Source organism: Hyperolius riggenbachi, chromosome 3 (assembly GCF_040937935.1).
Source record: "Hyperolius riggenbachi isolate aHypRig1 chromosome 3, aHypRig1.pri, whole genome shotgun sequence".
NCBI lineage: Eukaryota > Metazoa > Chordata > Amphibia > Anura > Hyperoliidae > Hyperolius > Hyperolius riggenbachi.
In genome coordinates, this window is record NC_090648.1 from 362,582,197 (window position 1) to 362,600,349 (window position 18,153).

General features: G+C 46.1%; 1 protein-coding gene across 2 annotated transcripts in view; it reads left to right on the forward strand.

Annotated features, from left to right (window-relative positions):
* Positions 1-18,153, forward strand: part of PDE6A (phosphodiesterase 6A) — a 219,093-nt gene that overhangs the window by 146,080 nt on the left and 54,860 nt on the right. For both annotated transcript variants that reach the window (XM_068277126.1, XM_068277127.1), the window contains 2 exons: positions 271-417; positions 3,318-3,425. In XM_068277126.1, the coding sequence (XP_068133227.1) occupies positions 271-417; positions 3,318-3,425 (255 nt within the window). The remainder of the gene's footprint in view (positions 1-270; positions 418-3,317; positions 3,426-18,153) is intronic.

Consider the following 18,153-nt stretch of genomic DNA (forward strand, 5'->3'; position numbering starts at 1 on the left):
TGGGATAAAAATCAGGCTGATATGCTAAAGTCCCATGGATCAGCAGGACACACAGTCGGTGCGGTTTCTGGAATAGACAAGGATGGGGTCAGAACTACCAAATACATTAACCAAAGTTGGGCTTGCATCAATATGGGATGGTACTTTTTCAATATATGAAGAGTAATGGTGTTATAGCCTAATATCTTCCTTTTCAGTATGTTCATGTTTTAGTGTGTCTGTGTGTATTTTTAAAGTATTAACTTCATTAGCCTTTCACTGTTCCTACAGCAAGAAGTGCTCCCGGATCCAGAGGAGGCTGAAATCTATGAATTTCACTTTAGTGACTTACCACAGTCGGAGCTATTCTTGGTGAAATGTGCTATACAGATGTACTACGAGTTAGAAGTGGTTGACAAGTTCCACATACCACAGGAGGTAGGTGAACACAAAGCTTTGCTACATATTACACAAATCATAAATACAAAGCTCAGCATGAATCATAGCAGCTGTTCAGACAGCAATGCCAGTTACTGCTACATAATAAATCACCAAGAATTACCTTTACACACACTGGGCCATATGCAATTCTCTTTTTCACCTGAGTTTTCTCCTAGGAGATAATTTTTCATCTTCAATTTTAAATAACTTTCCGGCACTTTTCAACTAAAAAATACCAAAAAGTAGATGAATAAGTACCATCAACATTATTTTGAGCATTTTCTTGCTTTCTGGTGGCTTAAAAGGCATTTTATTGACAAGTTTAAAAATATCACCCAGGAGAAAAAGTGAATTGCATATGGGCCACTGTATCTAAGCTAATTCATTGCAATAGTGCCAGGGTTTGCTAATGCATAAATTAAAGAGGCACCACAATCATACATAGTGGAATGAACTAAATGACTCAGGATAGACACGTTAATTATCCTGGTTTCGGCATCAGAAATAATGTATATACCTAGGCTGTTTAGCCATATGGAATTCTCCTCCTGGCGCATTCTGGGAGACCAGGTATTATTTTCTACTGGCTTTGAAACATTGAGCAAACATTCAGCAGAGATGCACCTGACAGCAATCTAGATGTCCCCTCCTGAGATAAATTTCAGAATGTAAATAAGGGAGAGGAAAGATTTTACAAATGGAAAAAAGTGACTAAATCATTTATAAAGTAATATTGTAAAAAGTAATCAGTTTTATTCACTACAGTTCCTCTTAAGAGTGGAGATGGTGCCAAAGGCATCGCTTCTATTTTGAATGTATGCATAAAATTGTAAGCTAAAGCAGGAATGACAGCCGGGCTCCAGCCTCCTGGCTCAGCCTATGAGCCTACTGATCTGAACCGAATACAGAAATCTGCAAATGAGCAATTTCCAGCGTATTAAATAACAGGCTAAAAGAAATCTCTCTGACTTACTAGTTGTGACAATGACCCCCTCAGCTTTAAGGTGGCCATACATGGTACAATTTTTCAATTAGATAATTTAGTTCGATTATTCCATTAGATCGAATATAAAGATTTTTCCAGCATGTCCGATCATTTTTCCAGAAAAAACGGGATAATCGTTCGAATTTCTTGATCGAAAAAAAAAATATTTTCAACTTTCATTCAATTCGATCATTTAGATCTAATAAACGGGAAAATCGAACGTTTTTATTGTACCATGTATGGCCACCATTAGTCTACACAGATGTTTTACCATTCAGAACATTAAACACCATCCAGCTTTGAGGGGGAAACAGGTAAATGGCAACAATGCCATTAAGCCTCGATTATCCATGCCAAAACTGACTTTTAGTTAAATTTGACTCTTAGTTAAGTCATCTGGCTGGAACAGAAGACAGGATTCTTATTTTAGTTACTAATTTTGGCTTATATTTGTTTTGCAATCACCAGGGGCGTTGCTAGGATCCGAAGAGATCCAGGTCACTTTTGGGCACTCCAGCTGGAAAGTAGGTGTGGCCACGCAACCGAATGTGGGTGTGGTCATCGGTGGAGCCAAATTTACATGATCTTAACAGCGGTCTAAGTAGGCCTGCCCAGCAAAATGTTGGATGAAGCCCTCTCTCCAGTAATAATAAGAATTGAAAAAAATGCAGCAAATCCCATAAATAGGTAGTGTCAAACATAACTAGGCAGAGTTACCTGGCTTCTGTGCTGGATGGTCTGGCTTTCAGATGGGTGGACTGGCCTGCTGCCAGTGCCCCCCCCCCCCCCCCAGAATTAATTCCCAGACCTTCTACTGGACCCCTTCCCATGCTCCCATTCAGGCACAACTCCCAGCATGCCCCCATAGAGGCATTACACTGCCCAGCATGGCACCTCAGCACCCAGTATGCCCACATAGAGGCACCACAGCTGACTGCCTGGGGGACATCCAGGGCACCCCATCATAGATCCGGGGGATGTGCCACTGACCGTTCGGGCTAGCAACGCCCCTGGCAATCACGTAAGACAAGAATTAAAAAAAAAATTTTTAAAAAATTACCATGCTTTTTTGAAGCAAACATAAAAAGGGGTTCATTATCTCCAGCGTCTGCTTGGAAATTTTGAACAGACAAGCTAATGTTCTTGGCACATGGCTCTGGAAGAAAGGTTTGAACTGTAGATTAACTAAGGATGGGGAACAAAGGAGAACACTGGGAAACTTGTGTGATCAAATAAACCTGGAAAGTATTGTTAAGGCTTTATTTCACCCTGCCAAAAGTTTCATTGGCAGTAAAGGGGAATGGGCGACTTTGCCACTACCTACACATTACTTTTAATGCAGCTGTTTCAGAGAAAAGTCCTGTGAAGTTATCTGTGCTGAGTGGGGGTTTCTTCCCCAGCACAAAGCCATCAAGCTGACCTTGTCCACATCCTCTCTTTTCTCCCTCCTATGAAACACAGGGAGGAGTTGGGCAGGCTCAGCTGTGCTCAGAGTGGAACATTAGCTTATACCATACACTATAATCGCTTTTCTGAGCGATTTTAAAAAATTTCTCCCATTCACTTTTTAAAAGCGATAAACCACAAAGCTCTCAGAAAAGCGCTTATAGTGTGGATTAGGCCTCAATCACTAACCTTTTAGACCTCCCTTTATTCTGATATAAACCAAGTGATAATCACAAATTTTTGCTGCCTAATAGACTTTTTTTTAAGCCACACCAGATTTACTGTATAGCTTAAGTGCTTCTAGCATCCTTAGTATATCAACCAGTGTTGATTCTGCACACCATGCTTTGTCTAGGTTACTAGCATATTGTATGCATACTAAAAATTGATTAAATGTAGATGCTAATGCACTCTCTACCTGCCATAGCTATAATATACAGCTAATATCCTGTTCATTGCATTACAGGTCTTGGTGCGTTTTATATTCTCAGTAAGCAAAGGATACAGAAAGATCACTTATCACAACTGGCGGCATGGGTACAATGTTGGACAAACCATGTTTACGCTCCTAACGGTGAGCAAAGCAATTGCTGGCGCTGTCAACACACAAAATACAACCACCAACACTGGGTTACAGATTACCAGATCTTTGTGATCCAATCATTTACAAAGTCATCAAAAAAACCAAGCAGCAACTGACTTGATATGAGCAAAGTATGTAATATTTATTCAATAACGTATCCAAACAAGTAAAAACAACCACAGGTCTCCAGTGTTGGCTGGGAGGGAACATATAGGTAATCAAATAGTAGATCAATGGTAAACACGCATTGGGGGTGAGGAAATAAAATTCAAATCACATATGCATGTGATGATGGACTGAACAGCACCCACTCCTCAATATTATAATCCTAATTGTAACACATATCCCACTGTCAGTATAGTACGAATAAATGCCTCACCGTTCCAATAGCACAGACCCTCGCAGCCCCGCCGGAGACACAGAGACCTCACATGTATCGCACCCCCTACGGTGCTTCTTCGGAGATAAAAAGGATAAAAAAGATCCGTCTTAAATACACGCTGTGCTGCCGCCGAACGCTACAGGAGGCGTGGCCACACCCCCTATGCGTCACTCCGCTATGCGACCTCACGTTCGCATAGACTGAGCGGCGCATGCCCGATGATGCTGTATGCAGAGGGTCAATGCGAACAGACGGCTGAGGCAACATCAATAATAAATAACTGCCCATATACAAAAACAGTTGCTAATATATTAGAATAATCATTAAATATGTGAATATAATTAATACTAAGAAAGCACGTGAAAATGTCAATAGACGTATATGTGATCCATACAGACGCCATCATGTGGCCAAAATACACATTTACACACAAAATCTAAATTTGAGTTGAAACAATCATGGTAGTGGAACAACGATGACATCTAGTGGTCGTTAAACATCACTACAGGTAATATTAAATACAAATATCTCTATTTTAATACTCACAGAGGGAAAACACTACAGTGCTGCCAACTACATCAATTTTGTTAAAGTGCAAGGTGCTTTGATCGTGAAACACAATATTAGTACATGATAATTGTGAAGAGTATATAAATTAATAAATATTATAAAGTGACTTGAGCTTTAATTTGATTGAAGATTCATGATGTGGGTGTCTTGAGATTTGATTTGATTGCAGTTCCGTGGATACAGATGCAAATACCAAATAAGTGCCATATGTAATGTATGATCAAAATTTCCTGCGGACTGTATTGAAAAACATCAATTAGTCCTAAAGTAAAATTTGAGACATATTGGGTGTATTGTGACCCCCAAATACAGTGCCACTCCATGTGTGTACTGGTTCCCATATACAAAGTGCAGTGATATGAAGTGAACTCTGATAGTCAGTACTCACCTACTGACAACTCAGAGAAAACATGCAAGAAATTGTAAACATAAAGTCAGTACTCACTTCTGACATATGAAAGTCAGAAAGTCAGCGTGTATTTAAGACGGATCTTTTTTATCCTTTTTATCTCCGAAGAAGCACCGTAGGGGGTGCGATACATGTGAGGTCTCTGTGTCTCCGGCGGGGCTGCGAGGGTCTGTGCTATTGGAACGGTGAGGCATTTATTCGTACTATACTGACAGTGGGATATGTGTTACAATTAGGATTATAATATTGAGGAGTGGGTGCTGTTCAGTCCATCATCACATGCATATGTGATTTGAATTTTATTTCCTCACCCCCAATGCGTGTTTACCATTGATCTACTATTTGATTACCTATATGTTCCCTCCCAGCCAACACTGGAGACCTGTGGTTGTTTTTACTTGTTTGGATACGTTATTGAATAAATATTACATACTTTGCTCATATCAAGTCAGTTGCTGCTTGGTTTTTTTGATGACCATGGATACTTTTCTTGGTTAAACATTGTGTCATATTTTCCATGGACATGGATATTTGTAAATTGCTCTATTTCTTGATACTACCAATCATTTACAAAGTCTGACAAATACATTTGAAGGACAAGTGGAAAAATGGACTGATACTTGCATAGCTGCATGGAAAATAATTTACAGCCCATAAAATAAAATGTTCTGTCTTACGACTCAGAACTTTAATAGCTAAATATCAATGAAATTGGAGGCAAGATCCAAACAGCTTTTATATAGATAACATACATAAGCTATAGACCAATAACAGATATAGCATTATTATTGTGTATTATATAGCACTAAGTGACCTAAGCAAGTTTACAAACAGGCTTCAGGTCAGTCCCCGCTGCAGCATGTGCGCCCCCGCCGTCACGCCCGGAACGGGCCCGCCGCCAGCACATCGTGCACCCTTCGTGCGCACACACACACACCCGCCCATTCTGGCCCCATCCTCCTCCGGCTCTGGCAGTGTCTCTGCGTCTTGTCCCTGCACATGCACAGTGCTAGAAAGCACTAAAACATGGACAGACGCAGGGACACTTGCCTATTATATAGGATTGCTGTATAGTCAAGCTCCTCAGAGGAGCTCACAATCGAATGCCTAGCTCAGTTAGACTGTCTCATGACCCCATTGTTGTCAAGGCCAATTTTATGTTTGTTAGGTTTTGTTTTTTTTTTTTTTTGGGGGGGGGGCAGTTAACCTATCTGTAAGGTTTTGGGTTGTAAGAATGAACTGGGGTACCTAGAGGACACCAACACTTCATGCAGACAGTATTGACTATTGGAGTTAGTAGCAATGTATTACAGAGGTATGTATTATTATATATTGTATTGTATTATATACTATATTGTATTAAGCCTCCAATGTATTATTTGAGGCGTAGTACAAAACTGCAAGAATATTTCTTATTCCTGACAAGATCAAAGAGTTTTTACATAGCAATTTGTATTGGCTTTATCCAGAAAAATGGATAAAAGTTGGTAAAATATGTCAGTGACTGTCTATCCTCTAGTAATTATTACCAGATTAGGTAGGAGAAATATGAGATGCAGGGTACAGGTACCTATAGTCAGCAAGTGCATTCTGCAGAGATGATCTACACAACTTCAGGCCAACAAATTTTCAGACTCAAGTTTGGCTCAACATCGTATCCACATTTATGCCTATAGACTCTATAGTATAGAGCAGGGTTGTCCAAATGGTTTACTGCGGCCACATTCCAGCCCTCTAGAGCTCTTGTTAAGACTGGTCTCTTTGCAGTGTCACTCCACTTCCTCACTACTTCAGCTTCGCCCATCTCTGTCTTTCCTTCCTCCAAACCCAGGACGTTGCTGCTCCACCCTCTCCAGCCAAAAGACTCCTAGGTGCGTATCCACAAAGGACAGCTCTGGTGTAGAGAAAGCAGGGCGGCACCACAGAGTGGATAGAAGACTGTGCCAGTCAATTGTTCTGATCAAATCTATGTAGAAGGGTAAAGGCCCATCCACACTAAATGGATATCACTTGATATCCCTCGGGCCACATCACTGAGCTAAGGTTGTATAGATGCATAGTTAGCCTGTAGACTAACGACACATTCTGTTGCAATGTAGGGGAGCAGAGGGCCAACAGAGCTGGGCAGATATGACAGGCAGCAGCCGGGGCGAGTAGGAAGAACAAAGCTATCCACCGTTGCTCATCCAAATTGATCTGCCTAGTGATTGGCTAGCCCACTGTCAGTCAGGGGTTGCTGTATGCAAGCCAGATTATCGGCAGAGAAAGTCGTTATCAGCAGCCTCAGCCAACTTTAATCAAGCGTGTGTACGGAAGTTTGAGTAAATATACTCTGAATGGATATTTTAGGTGGTCCCTTATATTACACATAAGTGATGAGATTGTACAATAAAGAGAGTATAATTTACTGTACGAGTACCAATTCCCTGAGAAAATCATCAGCTGTCTCTTGTCAATGGAAAGTCTATATGCTGTTATATGAACTTCAGTATGATTTTTAAAGAGCAATTTTCTTGACAGACTACTTGGTGTCTTCAACATTAACTAGAAGTGGAGAGATCTTAAAGCGGATCTGAGATGAAAAACTAACTATAACAAGTAACTTGTCTATATATCTTATCTAAAGTTTAGATATAGTTTACACAGCAAATCTAGCTGCAAACAGCTTTAATAGAATATGATTATTTCTTCTTGTGATACAATGACAGCAGCCATGTTTGTAAACATTACACAGAGGCAGGCTTATCTGCATCTTGAGCAAAAAAAAACTAATCCCCCCTCTTCCCCTCTGCCTCTGAAATCTCTGGCTAGTAATACCTCCCCCTCCTCCTGCCCAGACTGAGCTCCCATAAGCCCTTGCTCCTGTCTGAAAGTGCCTTGGCTCTCTGAAAACCTGTGGGCGTGGCTTGTTTATAGGGAATTAGAGTATTAAAACAAAAACAAAAAAGTATTTGGCTTGAGGAATGCCCTATAAACAATAGGAAAGGAACACAATTATGCAATGAGTAAAAGTTCATCTTGAATCCACTTTAAAGAGAATCTGCACTCTAAACTTCTTACAATAAAAATCATGCCATTCTATTCATTATGTTCTCCCGGGCCCCTCTTTGCTGTTTCTGCCACTCCGTGCTGAGATCCTGGCTTGTAATTGCTAGTTTTAGGCAGTGTTTACAAACAAAACACATGGCTGCTAACCAGCATCAGTGGTGCTCAGCAGAGCTCGAATATTCGAGTAGTTCGAATATTCGAGCTCTTTTTCAGCTATTCGAGCTCGGTATTCGAGCTCCGAATAGCTGGAGCTATTCGAATGGGCTATTCGAGTGAACTCGAATAGCCCATTCACTATTCGCGCTATTCGAGCTAACAGCGCTATTCGAGCTCGAATACCGAGCTCGAATAGCGTCATAGCCCAGATTGATGTCCTTAGAGCCAATCAGAGGGCTCCCAGGCCCTCTGATGGCAGCCAATCACTGAGGGGGACCCTGGCCAGCCCCTACCCTATAAATAGCGTCCGCCATGTTCCGTTTCTCCGTCCTTGCCCGACTTTGCACAGAGAGTGATCTGCTCCTTTGTGCGTTGGCTTAGCAAGAGCTTTATTGTGGTCATTTACCTAGCGTTTTTGCTCACATACACCTCCTATATACACCTATATTGTTGTTAGTTAGATAGACATTGTATTTTAGTTAGTAGCTTTTGTGTTACATAGAGAGAGACTCAGACAGCTGCTGCAGGCTTACAGCTTTAGGCCTCAGGGCCTTGCCTGTGTGGGCAGCTGTTCTCTCCTGTCCTCTGTTTATTTCTCATCTATACCAGTATTTCTGCTGTCCTTTAGTACTGATTGATTGTATTTTGTATTGTAGTTATATACTGTAACTGTACTAGGACACTCACTCAGTCACTGTTCATAGGCTACTAGCTCCTGCGTGTGCGTGCACTCACTGTCTGTGTACTGTACACACACTCTTTTTCCTTCTGAATAGTTATATACTGTAACTGCACTAGGACACTCACTGTCACTGTTCATAGGCTACTAGCTCCTGCGTGTGCGTGCACTCACTGTCTGTGTACTGTACACACACTCTATTTCCTTCTGATTACTGATTGATTATTGTAATTTCTGGTTGTACTTACTGTTACTACTTACTGTACTAGTAGGGACACTCAGTCACTGTTCATAGGCTAGCTCCTGCGTGTACTCACTCACTGTCTGTGTACACACACTCTATTTCCTTGTGATTATTACTACTGATTATTGTAACTCCTAGTTGTACTTACTGACTCTGTTACTACTTACTTACTGTACTAGACACTCACTCAGTCACCTCGCCCACCAACCCACTCTATTAAAGTACCCCACTTTTCACCCGCCCTTTTAAAAAACTTGTGTGTTTACGCCCAAAACATCGAAGATGTCTGGAAGTGGCAGCCACCGCGGTTTGGGCAAGGGGAAGGGCAGCAAGGGAATCAGGAGGAGAGGGAGCAGCATTGTGGCAAGCCGCGGGCGCGGCCGCGCCACCATGCACAGTTCCGCAGCAGCAGCAGCGTCAGTGGCTAACATTCCTCCTATAGCCACTGGCCGTGGATGCCTTGGGCACCACCCAGCAGGAGCATCTGCAACTCACGCTGCAGAGACACAGCAGCAGCAGCGTGTAGCACCTGCTCCGATTTTCCTCCAGCCGGGTCGGAAACGTCCCATTGAGGAAAAGGATGCAGACACTGTGGTGCAACTGATGACGGAGGATGAGCAGCCCGCCATCAGCTCTGCATCCGAGGCCTCCACCCTCACCACCACCACCACCACCCCTGTTCGCAGCAGCCGCCGAGCAGGGCCTGGGGAGGAGGCCAGTTCACCGTCAGTCTCTCTTTTGACCCCAGGAATGATGAGTCAATTGTCTGCTGTTGTTGGCGATTTGGAGGAGGAGATGCTGATGGGCACTTTGGGGGATGAGGGATTGGACAGCAAGACTGTGGCGACAGTCAAGCAGCCCATTAATGCATCAGGAGAGGAGTTTGGGGGGTCATCATCCCAGCAGGACATGTTTCAGGAGGGGGAGGATGGTGATGACACGGTGACAGACAGAGACTGGGTGCCACCAGCTCCAGGGGATGTCGTCAGCAGCTCGGAGGAGGAGGAGGAGGAGGAGGAGGAGGAGGAGGAGGATGCGCTTGTGGGCCTTGCAAGGAGGCGCATCATTGCAAGCATTGGCAGCAGTAGGCAGGTCCCCCAGCCTGCTGGTGTCTCAGGCTCAGCAGCAGCAGCAGCAGCATCTGCCAGTACCACCACCAGCCGCACCCAAGCCCCCCCCCCCCCCCAACCACCACAGGGAGACAGGCAGCAGCGGTTCCATGCCGTAGGGGGTTGTTTTTGTCAACAATCTGGTGCTTTTTCACCATGCCCACAGTGTACAGCAAGTACGCCACTTGCAACCACTGTCAGCGGAAGTTGAGCAGAGGTGCAGACCCCTTAAAGTTCAGCACCAGCTCGCTCATCAACCACCTTGCTGCAAAACATTTCCACCAGCATGAGGAGTTCCAGAGGTTGAAGGCATCTGGTGCTGGCAGTGGCACCACACCCATCACTGCACAGCCTTCAGCAGCAGCAGCAACAGCAACAGCAGCCACCCGCCCTCCTGCTCCTCCAGCAGCACCAGCAGGAGTGCGGAAACGCACTGCTCCTCCCCCCTCTGCAACTCCTGCCGCCGACACTGAGGCCTGTTCTGGCAGCCAGTCCTCAGTGGCCTCCTCTGCTGTGTCTGCTGATTCCCGTGCCAGCAAAAGGCCACGCCAGAGCCTTTTGAGCGAGTCCTTCCAGGGGGTGGTTAGGGCTCTGCCTCCCAGCAGCCGTCGCGTGCAGCAGCTGAACGGCTTGCTGGCACGGGCCATGTGCTCCCAACTCCTGCCGTACACGCTCGTGCAGGAGGGGAGAGACATTCATGCGCTGCTTGCTTGCGCAGCCCCAGACTGGCAGCTCCCCAGCAGACACTTCTTCACCCGCAAGGCCATTCCTGCACTGCACCGCTTTGTGATGGCCAATGTGGAGCGAGGGCTGGAGCACGCGGTTGGTGAAAGGGTCCACGTCACCATGGACTCCTGGAGCAGCCGCTTCGGGACAGGCCGCTACCTGTCCTTCACTGTCCACTGGGTCAGCTTGGTGGAAGGGGGTGAGGATGGGAGAGCAGCAGCGGGCACAGCAGCAGCAGCAACACAGTGGGTGGTGCCACCCCGCAGGGTCGGGGGAACTGCAGCAGGTTCCTCCGATCCTCTGCCATCCTCCAGCACACCTGGCCAAACCCCCCGCCTCAGCAGCAGCGTGAAGGCCCGCCACTGCCAAGCGCTGCTGCACTTGGTCAGCCTTGGGAAGACCAAGCTGACGGCAACCCATGTGTTGGCCAAACTCCAGGAGCAGGAGAGGATTTGGCTGACCCCCAGAGGCCTCAGAGTCGGAGAGGTGGTGGCCGACAATGGGGCCAATCTGGTTGCCGCAATAGACAGGGGAAACCTGACCCACATCCCCTGTCTTGCCCACGTGCTGAAGCTGGTGGTGCAGAAGTTCTTGCGCATCTACCAGGGGATGGGCGAACTGCTGGAAACGGCAAGGAATGTTGTGCGTCACTTCCGGCGCTCGGCTGCAGCCCGTGCAAGCCTGGGAGACGTGCAAAAGGAGCTGGAGCTGCCACGCCATCGGCTGATCCTTGACGTTCCGACTCGCTGGAACTCCACCCTGGCGATGTTGGAGCGTCTGGTTGAACAGAAGCACGCTGTCAACCAGTACCTTGCCCAGGCCACTGTTTCCGCCGCTCAGAGAAGGGACAAGACCAGCAACATCCTGTCCATCGTCCCCGATGATGACTGGAGGCACATGCAGCAGGTGCTGGCTCCCTTTCTGCAGGCCACTAACATGGTGAGCAGGGACCATGCTATGGTCTGCGAGTGGGTGCCCCTGGTTTGTCTGCTGAACAGGGCCCTCGATGCTTTGCTGGAACAGGGAGCGGCAGCCTTGGACCAGCAGGAGCGGCAAGCAGCTGCACAGTCCACCTCTGAGGGGGAGGAGGTGGAGGACTTGGTGGAGGTCCCTGACCTTGCTGCTGATAAGGGGGATCAGCACAGCGCAGCTGAGTTGGTGCGGGGGTGGAGAGAGGATGAGGCTGAGGAGGCAGAGGAGGAGGATGAGGACAGCACTGCCGTCGATGTGCCAGCAGACGTGGCCCGCCTCTTCCCAATGGCAGCGCACATGCTGACGTGCCTGCGCAGGGACCCCAGGGTGATCCAGATGAAGCAGAGGGAGGACATCTGGATCAGCATGATGTTGGACCCGCGCCTCAAGGGGAAGTTGAGCCAGTTCCTGCCGCCTGCAGGAGGAGACCCAGCGCAACAAATAAGGAGCTTGCAGCAGGCCCTTGTTGAGCGCTTGGAGGAAGCCTTCCCTCAGCCTTCCACCCCCACTGTCCAGCCAGCACAGAGGCAGCAGCAGGTGCCTGCATCCAGCAGCAAGCGCCCCACAGACCTGCTGTCTCTCAGCCACGAGCTCTACAGGACTGTAGAGGCTCCGGCAGCAGTGACTAGAGAGGAGGTGCATGCAGCAGCATCCTCCTCTGGTCACAGCCAGCGCCTGACCTGCATGGTGGCTGACTACATGGGGTCCTACAGCGGGCTTGACAGCGATGCCCCTGTTGATCCCATGGAGTATTGGGTCAAGCGCCTGGAGATCTGGAGCGAGCTGGCGCAGTACGCCCTGGAAGTGCTGTCCTGCCCCCCTTCCAGCGTGCTGTCCGAGCGCTGCTTCAGTGCAGCTGGTGGCGTGGTCACCGAAAAACGCTCACGTCTGTCTCACAAGTCTGTGGACAGACTGACGTTTCTCAAGATGAACCAGGCATGGGTGGAAGGCGAGTTCCTGGCCCCTGTTGTCGGCGAGAGGGGGACATGAATTGGCTGCCCGAACTTAGAACCATCGTTAATGTTCCTTACCACCTTTTACCACCTCCTGGCTCCTGCTCACTAAGCCAGCCTGGTTCACTTTGACTATTACGTCGCCTGCAGCCACACATTTTACAACTACAGTGGGCTGCTGTGTACTGCCCTTCTGCTGTCTGTCTGTGTTTCCCACTGCCAGGGTACACAGATTTACATTCTGCTGCCACTCTGCCACCAGCTATTACGTCAAAAAATAGCTATATCTGTGTAATTGGTTGTAAAACCAAAACTACAAAACCATTAAAAAAAAAGGCTTAATTTTTCAGAGGTGCCCGGGTTGAAAACTGTGTTGTCCCAGTTGTGTATTGGATACGATGTGGGCTGCACGACCGCTGTCTGGGACCTCCTGTTGTGTTTATTTACAGCCCTGGTATCACCCGCTAAGTACCAGGGCTATTATGCCTGCTGCCACACTCACACTACTCCTCCATTCCTCCTGCTGCTGCTGTCTGTCTGTCTGTTTCCCACTGCCAGGGTACACAGAATTACATTCTGCTGCCACTCTGCCACCAGCTATTACATCAAACAATAGCTGCTCACATTACTCCTCCATTCCTCCTGCTGCTGCTGCTGTCGGTCTGTGTTTCCCACTGCCAGGGTACACAGAATTACATTCTGCTGCCACTCTGCCACCAGCTATTACGTCAAAAAATAGCTATATATCTGTGTAATTTGTTTTACAAACAAAACCAAAAAACCATTAAAAAAAAAGGTTTAATTTTTCAGAGGTGCCCGGGTTGAAAACTGTGTTGTCCCAGTTTTGTATTGGACACGATGTGGGCTGCACGACCGCTGTCTGGGACCTCCTGCCTGCTGTGTTTATTTACAGCCCTGGTATCACCACTAGGTACCAGGGCTATTATGTCACGCTGCCTGCCTCATTGACTGCCTCCTGCCACACACTCATCCTCCTCCTCCTGCTGCTGAATTTACCTCCTGCTGTCTGTGTTTCCACTGCCAGGGAGCACATACAATGGCGCTTCCAACATGCGTGCGCCACCAGCTATTTGTTACGCTCAAAAATAGCTGCATTTTTTTTAAAAAAAAATTGAAAAGAGAAATAAGTGAAGAAGAAGAAGACGATATAGAAAAAGAAGGAGAAGGAGAAGAAGAAGAAGAAGAAGATGAAGAAGATGAAGAAGAAGAAGATGGAGAAGATGAAGAAGATGAAGATGAAGATTAAGATGAAGATTAAGATGAAGAAGACAATATAGAAGAAGAAGATATAGAAGAAGAAGATATAGAAGAAGATATAGAAGAAGAAGAAGATATAGAAGATAAAGAAGAAGAAGAAGAAGAAGTATATACAGTACTGAACAAAATTTTGGACAACTCTTTCCACCTTTTTTTTTTTAAAGGAACATCCCCACATAATCACTTGCTGTTACTTGGAAAAAAAGATGTTTCTTGCATCATTCACCCTCAAAACAAGTGTTGGAAGCTATTTAAGGCCAATTTGAATAGTCAGCTCGAATAATGAGCTCGAATACCGACTCGAATAGTGAGCTCGAAGTCCGAGGTCGAATCGAATAGTAAAAATTATTCGACTCGAATATTCGACTGACCTCGAATAATTTACTATTCAAATTCGACCAAACTCGAATTTTAAAAAAGATCGACTTTTAAAAAAGGGGTATTTGAGCACCACTGACCAGCATGTGACAGGCTCAAAAAAGCTCAGCATGCAGTGGGCGTAGAGAGGGTGTGCATAACTTCTATCCTATCACAGCAGAGCAGCACATTCCTGCCTGAGCCGACAAAGCCGTCAAAGGAAAGAAGATTAGATTAGATAACAGAGATAATACAGCCACTGTGCAACTAGGAAAGGCTGCAGTAAGACAGACCACATTATAACAGGTATAGTAACTTATAGGATAGAAGAAATAAGGCTGTAAATGTTGTTACAGAGTCTCTTTAAAGCTTTTTGGCTAGAGATATACACACACATGGAAGGACCTTTGCAACTATAGTTGGTAGTTTTAATACTGATCAAATCTGAAATAAAATAAATTAAAAAAAATAAAATAGAAAATCTACAAATATTTCTGAAGGTGCATATAGAACTTTGACTTTTGTTGTCGGTCGAGGGTCAGGACCCAGTTCCCTTAGGCAAAACCACTGTGCCGTCCATTACAGACATGTGTCAGCTATGTAGCTGACAACGCGTTCCGTTGCTGTGCGGGGGGCAGAGGGGAAACATAGCGTCGCATGTGTGACATCACATGGTGGGCGGAAGAGTGGCGTGAAGAATGCAGTTGGCCGTGGGTCAGCCGAGTTGGTCCTCCCAGCGGATTGCTTGCAGTTGGGGGCTGCCATACACATGCTTGATTATTGGCTGAGGAGGTCGTTATAGGCTGGCTCAGCCAACTTAAAAGCCGACTGATAACATCTGATGAGTTTTGAGGCAATTACACTAAAAAGCAGTGAAAACAGTGGAAACATTTGATTGTATTTACAGGAATTGATGGTTTTGTACTCCAAGCAGAGTAAAATTTTTAAACATTGGTTTTGCATGATTCTAAGCAGAATTAAATCAAATTTAAAGTACGGTATCTGTGTGGTTATTTAATCAATACTAATTTACTGCAGTTGGATTTCATTATTGAAGTGCCGGGAAAGTGTAAATTGTGTGGCTGCCACAGATGCCTCAAAGGCCAGAGCTTGGGGCTATGGCAACATCCATTTAAGGGATAGTCAGGATTATCTCATAGCACATCACCATATCTTGTATATGTTACGGCCAGAACCCGAAGTTTGGCCACTTCTAGTTCTGGCCGGCCACTTCGGGTTCTGGCCGGCCAATGTGCGAAATGGCCGCTGCGCTGCGGCCAATGTGAGGAATGGAATGATTCATGTAACATCAATGTATCTTCTGGCCGCAGCGCAGCGGGCAAATGTATCGCAACTTAGTTCATTTAAGGACATTAAGCCGGCGGCAATGAAACAGATGAAGCCGCCGGCTTTTGCTCTGCCTCTCTCTCCTTCTCTTACTATTAGCAGCCGGTGGGGACACGTGTGTCCCCTCCGGAGTCATTCGTCACGGCAGGGAAGCCTGCCGTTCTTGCAGAGCGGGTGCTGGCAGAAGCAATGTCTGCAGCCTCCCTGCTCTGCTTTCCCTGGCGCGACAAACGACTCTCGGACACGCCTGTCCCCGCCGGCTGGCCATAAGAAAAGGAGAGAGGGGGGGGGGGGGGGGGGGGGGGAAGAGAGGCCAGAAGATACATTCATTTTACATGAATCATTTCATTCCTCACATTGGCCGCAGCGCAGCGGCCACTTCGCACATTGGCCGGCCAGAACCCGAAGTGGCCGGCCAGAACTAGAAGTGGCCAAACTTCGGGTTCTGGCCGTAACATATACAAGCAATCAGACATCAGTTAAATGTTTAAGACAGACCTATATTTCTTAAAGGGAACCTTAACTGAGAAGGGATATGGGTGTTTCCTTTTAAACAATACCAGTTGCTTGGCAGTCCTGCTGATCTCTTTAGCTGCAGTAGTGGCTGAATCACACACCTAAAACAAGCATACAGCTAATCCAGTGTGACTTCAGTCAGAGCAACTGATCTGCATGCTTGTTCTAAAAGTATTAATGATCAGAAGGAGAGTCAGGCAACTGGTATTATTTTAAAATGAAAAATCCATATCCTTCTCAGTTTAGGTTCCCTTTAAGAAGTGAATGGTCATTGCGTCTCCTCCCCCTCCATACAGAACACGTTTAGCTGTTGCTTAGTGAGCATCTGTATTGCGCTCGGGCTTCACAGTGTCGCCTACAGTATCAAGTTTTATCCCGATGGTTGACACAAATTTGCCTCATAATTTTAAGTGTTGGCACTTTTTAATCCATTAGCAAATTCAATAGAGTTATCTTGTTTGAGATAAGCGCAGTGCTTTTGACCCCAGCCTGCAGAACTCATTGTGCTGTAAATTCTTTGACTGCTTTGATCGCATTTCCTAGCAGAAAAAATAGAAACTAAAAGCCTCTGTTATTGCCTTACACTGCCCCCTAGTGACAAGTAAATCCATAAACACACAAAAGAAATGTGCTAAAATACATTGACGTGGAGCACCTGCAAGCCTCTAAATTGTTTGCTAAAGGGTTAGGTGCCCGTTAACGGTACAATATTTTCTGTCAAATGCAATATTTTGATCAGATCTAGAAACCCACTTACTATGTGAAGAAAATCAATTTAAAACCATTCTAGGGTCGATTGTAATAGAAAAATTTAGTCTATCAGATTGTTGGATTTACCAGTAGTCTCTGAAGAGAGATAGTGCCCTAATTGTCCGGTTTATGCAAACAATCGATAATTACCTTCAGATTACTTTCTATCCTGCAAATCTAATGAAATTATTGCATTATATATCATACTTAATGGGGCATCTTTACCTTGATGTACACATCGGTACATATGCATACTCTGTACCTTGTCATTTCAAATGCAAATGTTTTGTATGCATATATATACACTACTCTTAGCTTGAAGACCGTAATGATTGCTTCATTGTGGCCTGAGCATAAGAAAAGTAGAGTTATGCATGTCCATTTCTCACTGTAGGCTTTGATGGTGGACAGGGCAGTTTCTAGGCAAAAATTGCACCCAAGGGTGAGGGTGTAAAAATTGCGCCACCTTCCCTCCCACCCCGTGGACTCTTTACACCCTTTACTCTTTAGGGACAGTCACACAGCCACAGGTCACAAGTAGATCTGCCTACTTACTAGTGACCAGCAGGGCTGGGCCGAGGCATAGGCTGGAGAGGCTCCAGCCTCAGGGCGCAGTGTAGGAGGGGGCGCAGAATTCATTCAGCTGTCATTCCTAATTGTGTTTGAAGCAGAAAGAAATAAGAAAAGGGGATACATGGCAGTGACTGCAAGCCATATAACTAGATATGTTGGGGAGGTTGTGGGCCCTGTGGCGCCTCTTAGTCTAATAGCAATCAGTGTGTGATGGCTGGGGTGGCAGGGATGGAGGGGCGCACTTTGGTGTCTCAGCCTTGGGTGCTGGAGGATCTTGTCCCGGCTCTGGTGACCAGACGTTCATCCAGGAGAAACTAGGGACCAGGAAATACACAGGCGAAGAGAGCTCGGAAAGCTGATTCCTCCACGGGCGCCATGCACTGACAGCCTGCAGTACTGCTACAGGTCATCACGCGGTGGTGAGGTGATGACTACTTGACTCCTTCTGGGCTGCCTGCATCAGACGTCAAGGAAGGCGTTTTCACTGGTAATCTTTCATTTGGTTGCACCGTGCGTCACCAGCTCCATAGCGGTTAGGTTTTTCTGCCTGCGATCCCTTCTTCTACTTGCCAGGTGGTCGCCCTGCCCAAGAAACAGCCCTGATGGTGGAGTATAGTAGTAGAATTAGCAGATCTCCCAGAGGCTACAGC